The 10227-nt window shown below is 49.9% G+C and overlaps 1 protein-coding gene across 4 annotated transcripts; it reads left to right on the forward strand.

Annotated features, from left to right (window-relative positions):
* The first annotated feature begins 4472 nt into the window (after positions 1 to 4472).
* Positions 4473 to 8646, forward strand: Pars2 (prolyl-tRNA synthetase 2, mitochondrial). Of its 4 annotated transcripts, none has more exons than XM_021160616.1 (2): positions 4473 to 4552; positions 5662 to 8646. In XM_021160616.1, the coding sequence occupies exon 2, from the start codon at positions 6396 to 6398 to the stop codon at positions 7929 to 7931; it is 1536 nt and encodes a 511-aa protein (XP_021016275.1). In that variant the 5' UTR covers positions 4473 to 4552; positions 5662 to 6395; the 3' UTR covers positions 7932 to 8646. The 4 variants fall into 4 exon arrangements, with proteins under 4 accessions (XP_021016275.1, XP_021016274.1, XP_021016277.1 ...); XM_021160615.1 differs by having other exon boundaries at positions 4473 to 4535; XM_021160618.1 differs by having other exon boundaries at positions 4473 to 4535; positions 6491 to 8646.
* The last annotated feature ends 1581 nt before the right edge of the window (positions 8647 to 10227 follow it).

Raw genomic sequence — 10227 nt, forward strand, 5'->3', positions numbered from 1 at the left:
AGGACACTCCCAGGCGTGTGGGACAAGGCAAGCTGCTCATTGCTTCCACTGGCAGGCAACCAAACAAACAAAAAAGGTGAACTTTTCTAACTTGTGGGGCTAAACTAGCAATGTGTGCTATAAATCAAGGCATCCGGTAAGTTACTATTGATTGATTGAAATATCTCCCAGGAGGCTTGCTAGCATGACAGATCAGACCCTGGGTCTCTGCCACCCTGGACTCATCACAGGGAGAAACTCTATTCTGACTGTGGCTGTCTAGCCAGGTCTCTCTCTGTTCCAGGCTGCAGAGGCTCCTGTGACTCACAGATCACTACAGCATGCTGGTCTGCCTCCCAAGGGACTCGTGAGCTTTAATTAGTTACTGTTAGTAAGTGCTGTGAAGGTGTGCGATGGCACAACCATTGCAGGTCATTAGGCCTCTCCAGACCCCTGGGCTCTTCAGCCTTGGAACTGCTAATTAAGAAGTAATTAATGGGGCTGGTGAGATGGCTCAGTAGGTAAGAGCACCCGACTGCTCTTCCGAAGGTCAGGAGTTCAAATCCCAGCAACCACATGGTGGCTCACAACCATCCGCAACGAGATCTGGCTCCCTCTTCTGGAGTGTCTGAAGACAGCTACAGTGTACTTACATATAATAAATAAATCTTAAAAAAAAAAAAAAGAAGTAATTAATACCTCAGGGTACAAAGATACCTGGACTTTCCAGATTGGAGGGCTCATAGCCACGTGCGTGGGCAGAGGGAGAATAAAAGGGTCCCATGGGCACATGGGTCCCAAGAAATTCTGAACATGATTTCTCTCCCGGTAGGAAGAATATTGCTCCAGTAAAACCTGTGGGACCCCAGACCCCAAGGAAAACCCTCACATAGAGCTGGGCTGCAGAGACCCAGATTGTCTCTTAGAGACAGAAGAACTCAGGACCACTCAGCTCAACGTGGCCATTCTACGCAGGCTGACAGACGTTACAGTCATGTGCTCTCTCTCCTGTGCAAGCCATGTCTTCCTCCACTCAAGGCTGCGATGATTCTATCAATCTACCACCCTTCCTCACCAGGTTGTCTAGTATCTTTCTTGTAGGCCAGTTGTTCTAACTCAGCATGGGCTCAGAATCGTCTTACAGGAGACTCTGAGGAACCGATGCCTGGGCTCACCCCACTTCAGCAACCTTGCTTGCTTCAGGAGTGATGGACATGATGATTGCAGCACTGTCCTGGCCTGGGTGTCAGGCACTGGTTCAGGGGAGCCTGCATGCCCAGAAGGAATGAAGATATTCTTACAGAGGCACTTGTGTCCCTCTCTTTGGCTACGGAAACAGCGCACCCCTAAGAAATTAGAATTCTTCCAGGCATTTCACACCAAGGGGAAGGAAAAGATTAAAGTCTGAGCCACCCAGAAGGCTGTCTCCTGGAAGTGGATTGCAATTTGTCAGCTCACCCTTCAGGTCAGACTAGAGTGGAGACAGTGATGGACAGCTTTAATGCAGTCTAGGGGTCTTGAATTGATACAGTCTAGAGGTCCTGACTGGGTTTCTTTTCTCTGCCAGTTAAAGAGTTAAAAGGCAGGAAAAAATCTTAAGCTCAACAAGGGCATCTGAGAAACCTCAAGGACCTCAGCTAGAATGGGCAGCTGGAGACCAGCATTTACTGCTGAGGCAACAGGTATGTGCAGCAGACACACAGAGAGAAAGACCCTGTGCAAAGCAGAAGAGAGACTCGGGAAGCTGAAAAGCCAGACTAGAGTCTAGGGTTAGCCTTTTAAAGCCTATAAAGAGGTTTCCTGCCGGGCGTGGTGGCACACGCCTTTAATCCCAGCACTTGGGAGGCAGGCGGATTTCTGAGTTCGAGGCCAGCCTGGTCTACAAAGTGAGTTCCAGGACAGCCAGGACTATACAGAGAAACCCTGTCTCGAAAAAAAAAAAAACCAAAAAAAAAAAAAAAAGAGGTTTCCTCCCCCAACCTAGGGTTGGTCGGTTTGAGGAAGGCAAGGATGGTTGATTAGCCAGGTGTTGTGTGACATGTCCTGAACAGGCCTGTGACTCATTGAGTCAATTTAACACCAGGTAGCCTGCTGGTGAGAGACAAAAGCCAACAAGGCCTTCATTTGTTTTGAGCTACTCAGCTTTTGCCTCAATTCAGGAAGCAGAGAATGAATGAAGCTGGCCATTTGGGAAGTTCAGCTAGCCAAGGCCCCTCCCCCTATCTGTCTGCTTCCCAGGCGTCTAGCTCCTACTCCCGGCTTGTTGAGGACAGGCAGTCAGATCTGGCTTATTGAGGTTTGGGGGACCTGGGTTCTGACCCTTTATAATTCTGGTAACACCAGGAGTTGTGAGAGATAATGATGCAGCCCCACCACCTGCCTGTCACCCCTGTCATCTCACTCTGCTCCAGGCCGCTGAGTGTCTGGTCCCTCTGCCTGCCAGACCCACTTCTCCCAGGTGAAGAGAATTTCCTCAGTAAAGCTCCCCCCTCTCCTGGACTCCTACAGGGCTTCCCTGAACCCCAGTGTTGCTGCAGATCACAGGCTGTTCGGGAAGCTCCGGGGGAGCTGAGAGCAGTTTGTATCAATGTCACAGTTGTCTGGTCTTGCCAAGGGGTACAGCACTCTTAAGGCAGTTTAGAAAGTGTGGTTGTGGTTGAATAGACTAACTGGAAGGCAGCTCCTCCTCGGGGCCCTCTACACTCTGTTTCAAGCCTGCAACATTCTCCCTCAGACAGCTACAAGGTCTCCTTCTTCAGGTCTTTGCTAAAATGCTACACTCGTGGTGGCTTTCCGTGGGCACCCTATGCACCATTCAGCTCCCTACCCGCCCCCTTTTTTAAGTTAAATTGTCTTCAGAACATTTAACACCCTCTGACTGGCAACTTACTTTTTCTTTCTATGGATTTTCTGTGGTAATTTTTTTTTAATTAATTTTATCAAAATCTGGTTTTGTCTTGGTTTCTTTACTGTTCTTGAGTTCTTTACTGCCTCACTTCCCTACTGTCTGCTGTTTGTTTGTTTGTTTGTTTGTTTGTTTTTGTCAGCTTGACACAGCTAGGGTCATCTGGGAAGAGGAACCTCAGTTAGGAAACTGTCTCCATGAGGTTCCACTGCAGGCCAGTCTTCTTGATTAATGACCGACATGGGAGGGCCCAGTGCATAGTGGGAGGTTCCACCCTTGTACATGTGCTCCAGGGTTGTACAAGAAGGCCGGCTGAGCAAGCCATGAGGAACAAGCCAGTAAGTGGTATTTCTCCGTAGTGTTTGCTTCAATTCCTGTCTCCGGGTTCCTGTCCCGAGACTGGACTCCTCACCGTGGCCCACCTTCACCCCAGGGATGGACGGTAACCCATAAGCTAAAACAAACCCTTTCCCCCCCAAGTTGCTTTTGGTTGGCATCTTCCTCAAAGCCACTGAAAGCAGACTAAGACACTTGGTCGGCTGAAGTGTGACTGTGTCAGTTTACAGGCTGTCACTTCTAACATGAGCTGTTTTCCTCATTCTTTGCTTCCCCTCAGCTGCAGCAGCAGCGTGTACCATGTAATTATTCATAAACTATTTTGTGAGGCTGGGGAGACAGCTCATCGGGTAAAGTGGGTGCCATGAAACATGAAGAGGGGGTTCAGAGCCTCAGTGTATAAGGTAGAGATGGATGAAAGACACTTATGAAAGCTTTGGGCCTTCACACACTAGTTCACACGTGTATATGTGTTCCTACACACATACAAACAAATACACCACATAACACACTTATGTAAACCATGTACATACATCTTGTGAATGGAGAAAAGACTCGACCTCATTGTATGTGTGGGAGTTTGTGTGGGAGTGGGGGTGGGTATCCTCAGTGGTCAGAAAGTTTTGGAGTTCCCTGGAGCTGGCGTTTCAGTGATTGTGGGTGCTGAGAACCGAACACTGGTTCTCTGAAGCACAGCAGTGATTGTTAACCAGCACAGCAACGGATGCTTCAAGTTGCATCTTCAAGACTCAGGGACACTTGCCTTTGAGAAGCCACATTCGTGCTCTCCAGTTCCCCTGGTGCTTTTAAGCCTAGTGCTTCAGCCTATATTAAAATGTCTTTATTAAACCCCATCTCTGCTTCATTAAAATTTTTAAAAAGACTTCCTTGGCTATTGTAATATAGGTGACCTTATGCAAGTGTTTCATAGTTTTAAACTCATTTAAATTGTGGCTTGTTCAATCATAGCGTAGATTTGAAACATAGCTATTGTCAATGAACCTGCTCTCCTCTAAGACCGGGCCTGGCAGTGGGCGGTAAAAACAGGACACAAATCCTTTAAAGTAAGGTTTGATCATAGAGTTGAACCTTGCTAATTCCTAGAGGGCACTTCCGGAATCTTGGCAGGAGAGCGAGGCTCTTTGGTTTGCTTTCCGGAAAACCTCTCCAGCCTCTCTCCAGAGGGTGGGACCGGAGCATCCCGCCCCCTCCCGTGAGTGCGGCTTTCCGATTGGTGAGAAACACAGGGGGCGAGGCTCCGGCCAAGTCGGCGCAGGCGCACTGGCTTCGCGTGACTGAAGGGCGCCCGACTCAGGTATTGAGTTGCTGCTGGTGAGCATCGGTGGCCGCTGGACTTGGAGGGTGGCTAGGAAGGGCCCAGCGAATCTAGGGACAGTTTCTGGGCACGCGCACCCACGATCTGGTGTCTGCTCTCTCGCGTGCATCCTCTCAGTCGCCACGGGCTATTGGATAGTCCTGTGCTCGGTTGCAGTTCACCTTTCCCCATCTTCCACCCCCGCTGTTTGAGAGCAACACTTCCGCCCTAGTTATCCTTGCGTGGCCCTTACTTAGAGTCACAGAGTTCCTAGAAGGGCCCATCTTGGACCGGTCCCGGGGATGACCTGGTGGCTCAGCCGCCTTAGGGTTCTAAAGAGGAATGAAGTGACCGCAGTACGCTCACTCCTCGTAAAGGCCAAGACAGTTTAGAGCAGGGCTTGGAAGTTTCATCGCTGTTGTATGCTGCGCTGACGTTGGTGCTATTTGGAGGCAAATTCCCGCAATCCAGAATGGCCATGGGCCTTTTGATGTCACCTGACACAAATGGACTTACCCATCTCAGAGCCTATGAATTGGGCATCATAATACACAAACCTTTAGGGCACTGGGCATTGCAAGCACTCTGTGTGCAGCTTTCCTGACTGGATCGTGTGTGTGTTTATGTACTGTGTACCTGAAACAGGGCGAAGGCAGGGAAAAGGCATCTTACAGGTGAGATCTGCGGTACACTCGAAAGGCAGCAGGAAACTGTCACTACCAATGCCTGTGTTAAGTTGAAAGTGTAAGGAATGCAAGGAGGCCAGTAGAGACTGTTTTAACAGACAAAGATGATGGTAGCTTGAACTGAGGTGCAGGCAGGTCAGGTGGAACAGGCAGAGCCAGAGGACTAAAGACTGCCACAGTACTGTGGGGCAGAGTAGATGAGGGCAGGTTTCTGGTTTGGCCAGAGGGTGCTTTGCAGGGTAATACTCAGATCTGCATGGGCACCAGTGTCTGAAGAGATTCTGGCTCACTAAGTTTCAAATAGCGTGTACTATGTTCTCCAAAGATGGGAGAATATATAGGTCAGAAATTCAACAGTTTGGACAGTGAAGACGCAAACTGACCAGGAATGTGAGGTGAGAGGAGCAGTTAAAACAATATTGACTTTTTTGTTGAGGCAGATTTTCATTTCCTCCGATGTCCTGGAACTCAAATGTGCAAACCTAGCTGATCCTCCTACCTCTGGCTCCCAAGTGCCGGGATTATAAATATGCCTCAGCGCCTAGCACTATTGACTTAGTAGGGATCAAGACAAGGAATTGAAGGAAAAAAAAAAAAAGCCTGCTCTCCGATGTTGCCTGTGAGATTGCAATTGACTTGTTTCAGGGTCTCTCCTGTGTCCTGAAATAGTAACAATATCAAACATCCACCAGGCTCATGGCCTGTGCCAAAAACTATTGTGAGAATTTTTTCTACCTTTAAAAAATTCTCACAGTAAATGTACAAGGCTAATCTGGTGGTTATATCATTTCATGATGAAACTCTAGCACACAGGTAGCTACAGATGTGCCAGGCTGCAGGAAGTGGCCAGTGGAAGTTGGTTTAGAGCCCAGACTGCCTTAACTAGAGCCTGTGCATGCATAACTGGATGCTATCTCCACAACAGGCTGGTAACATTTTCATAATCAGAAGAATATGACTTTCTGTTGTTGCTGCTGCTATTGCTTTTTTGTCTGTTTTGTTTGTTTTCATATTTTTTTAAAAAGGTCTCTCTACATAGCCCTTACTGTCCTGGCACTCACTATGTACCAGACTGGCCTCACACTCAGAGATCTGCCTGTCTCTGCTTCTCAAGTACTAGAGATTAAATGCATCTGCCACTATACCCAGATGGATTTCTTTAAGTGGTACTGTGATGTGCTGGGCTAATAGACATGGAAGGATCCACATCTTGGATCCCGTGCTGAGAACCCAGTTAACCGTCATCCCATGTGACTCATTTTTCTCCAGGTGCCAGGGTGTCATGGAAGGTCTGCTGACAAGATGCAGAACACTGTCTGCCTTGGCTGCCTGCAGCCTCCGTCACTCCAGTTACCTCATCCACAAGTGTTACCATCGTGCGCCGGGGAGAGGACAGCGCTTGGTATTATCCCGCATGTTCCAGCCTCAGAACCTTCGGGAAGACCAGGTGCTTTCTCTGGAGGGCAGAGCTAGCGACCTGACCTGTAAGAGCCAGCGGCTGATGCTGCAAGTGGGCCTGATCCTTCCAGCCAGCCCTGGCTGTTACCACCTCATGCCCTATACAGTGCGTGCCTTGGAGAAGCTTGTGCGGGTGATAGACCAGGAGATGCAGGCCATCGGTGGGCAGAAAATCAACATGCCCAGCCTCAGCCCAGCTGAGCTGTGGCGGGCCACCAGCCGCTGGGACCTGATGGGCAGGGAGCTGCTGAGACTGAGAGACAGGCACGGCAAAGAGTACTGCTTGGGACCGACTCATGAGGAAGCGGTTACAGCCCTGGTTGCCTCCCAGAAGAAACTTTCCTACAAGCAGCTCCCCTTGTTGTTGTACCAGGTTACAAGGAAATATCGGGATGAGCCCAGGCCCCGGTTTGGTCTTCTCCGTGGCCGGGAGTTCTATATGAAGGACATGTACACCTTTGATTCCTCCTCTGAGGCTGCCCAGGAAACCTACGGCCTGGTGTGTGATGCTTACTGTAGGCTGTTCGACAGGCTGGGGTTGCGATGGATGAAGGCCAGGGCAGATGTGGGCAGCATCGGGGGCATGATGTCCCATGAATTCCAGCTACCAGTGGACATTGGAGAGGACCGCCTCGTGGTCTGTCCCAGCTGCCACTTCTCAGCCAACACAGAGATACTAGACTTGTCACAAAAAATCTGCCCTGACTGCCAGGGTCCACTGACAGAAACCAAAGGCATTGAGGTGGGGCACACATTCTACCTCGGTACCAAGTACTCTTCCATTTTCAATGCCCTCTTTACCAATGCCCACGGGGAATCTTTGCTGGCTGAAATGGGGTGCTACGGGCTGGGAGTCACTCGGATCCTGGCTGCGGCCATCGAAGTTCTCTCTATGGAAGACTGCATCCGCTGGCCCCGCCTCCTTGCCCCTTACCAAGTCTGTGTCATCCCCCCTAAGAAAGGCAGCAAGGAGACAGCGGCCACAGAGCTTGTGGAGCAGTTATATGATGACGTCATGGAGGCCGTGCCGCAGCTCCAAGGGGAGGTCCTGCTGGATGACAGGACCCACCTGACCATTGGAAACAGACTGAAAGACGCCAACAAGCTTGGCTACCCTTTTGTGATCATTGCGGGCAAGAGGGCCTTGGAGGACCCAGCACACTTTGAGGTTTGGTCTCAGAACACTGGTGAGGTGGTCTTCCTCACCAAAGAGGGAGTCATGGAACTACTGACTGGCGTGCATGTTGTCTAGGGGGCCAACCACACCTGCCCCTAGGCTTGGTGTCCACTGTAACACTGTAGTTCCCTACACTTCTGTCCTGGGTGGTTTCTCTAGAAGTGGCTTCTCGTGGAAGGGGAGAGCATGTTTGGAAAAACTACTCCTCCCTTGTGATGGTTCATATGTAGCCATTAACTCCGTCCTCCCTGGGCTGGTTGTGCTACCATACACCGTTCCTTTTACATGTGGACACTTCTGTTAGGAGGGCTGAAAGGTGGCAAAGAGACCCAGGCCACTTCCCCTTGAGCTGAGTTTCTGGGTGTAAGATGAGAATGGTTGAAAGCTGGGGACATGCTTCCCCAATCCCACCCCACAGTCTGAGCACACACCTTGCATTTCATTCAGTCCAGTTAGCGGGGCTAGCAGCCCTTCTCTGAGAAGCTGGGAGCCACAGAGTCTGGAACCTGGCTGCTGCTAATTCACTGGTGACTCGACACACCCACACCCCTGCTGGGGCCTGGGACTCCCCTCTGGATGTGGAGATGGAGTTGGGTCTGTGAGGTCCTAGGGCTCTCACTGAGCCTCCACAAGACACATGGATCCGGTCGCTCATGCCTCTGAACTTCCTCAGAAGTTGTCATAATTGCCAGGTGGCCCAAAGCTACCTCCAGATACCTGACCTTACTGGGTAACTTCAGCACTGACATCATGTTCTGTTGATTGAATAAAGTCAAGCCTTTGGGGTGAACTCTGTGTGTGTGTGTGTGACACCTACTTCAGCAGTGCACCCAGTAGACTGCTCTCCCCGCCTCTGCCTCACTGGGGAGGGGCAGGGTCTGGGAAATGGTTTCAACAGTTTCTTCCAGACTTCAGGAGCTGCACACTCCAGCCCCATGGTGACCTTGTTGTGGGTTTAGAATTAAATTCCTGTTGCTACAACAGGAGCGACTGATAGAGAGCTGACCAGATTCTGTGGGAAACTGGAAGTAGGGGCTGGATTCCACAGCAGTGGCCCTGTTCATTGTTCCAGTATCCAGCTGAGGAAGATGGCAGGCTTTCCATCCTAGGCCCTGTGATGGCCACGTGTGCAGCTCCCTAGTCCACGGAATAGTGGGTCTTGCCCACCTTGGTTAACACTCTGGATGGGCTCTCACATACACATCCAGAGGTGAGCCTCGTAAATCTAAGCAGCTCTAAGCCAAACAACTTGCCGTTGACGGTAAATCATCATAAAAAGGTCTCCGGGCTCCAAAGCTGGTCCTGTGAGCCATTAGGGCTTGGCAGATATATGCACCAGGAAACTCGACAGTGTGTTTGAGGGTAGAGTTACTGTAAACTCGCAGCAGCTGGACAGACTTAGCGGAGAAAGTGGGCCAAGCACCTGCATCCATGTCATGCTTCTGGCCAGACATCAGGTGAACAGCCACCTCCAGCCGCGTGCTCCTGCAACCAGGCTGTTACACCCATGTGCAAGGGTCCATGTGACTGTGAACTGAACCCTCTGAAACCCAAATATTGCCTCTTTGGGTCATTTCTTTGGGGTACTTTGGTCACAGTGGCATGAGAAGTGATCTGCCTTTGTAATACTTGAAGTTCTGAGAGCAAGCTTGGGTAAGGCTGCATGACAGAGGCTCTTAGTTTACTGCAGTTGCAGTCAGAATCAAGAGCTGCTGGACAAAGATCATCTCCCCCACCCCATCCCACATTGTACTTGATTGAGTGATTCCATTGGGTATCAGGCTGGTGTCAGCCCTCTGCTTTTAATGGTCTGGTTTTCTGAGGGGCTCCCTTGTGCCACAGCTGTTATGGCACCTTTGAATGCTGCTTCCAGATCTTAACACTGTGCAAGGCCAGTGCTATTACATTTTACAGCTCCATTTAACCAAGTGTCTATGGACACACAGCTATTGAGGATCGCAGCTAGAACTCAGATGCTGGCCCTAAGCTGTGCCTCTCTTACTACACTGCTTGACTTCTGCCTAAGAAAAGTAGTTTTAATAAGTAAAACTAAATCTTTGCCTATGTAAGTAGCATTGTGAGCGATTAAGATTCACGCATATAGGGGCTGAGATATAGCTCAGTTGGTAGAGTATTTGCATGGTGTCCCGGGATGGGTCCTCAGCACTACATAACCAGGCATGGTGGTGTAACGTCTGTAATGCCAGCATATGGAAGCAGAAGATTAAGAAGGTCAAGGTTATCCTTTGCTACACAGCAGACCTGAGACAGCCTGGGACCCTTGTCACAAACAAAACAACATGCACGGGTGTTTAATTTATTCCTTTTGGTGCAGGAGTTGAATCAAGGGGATTACACACGTCAGGCAGTT

The sequence above is a fragment of the Mus caroli genome, chromosome 4 (genome assembly GCF_900094665.2).
Source record: "Mus caroli chromosome 4, CAROLI_EIJ_v1.1, whole genome shotgun sequence".
Lineage (NCBI taxonomy): Eukaryota > Metazoa > Chordata > Mammalia > Rodentia > Muridae > Mus > Mus caroli.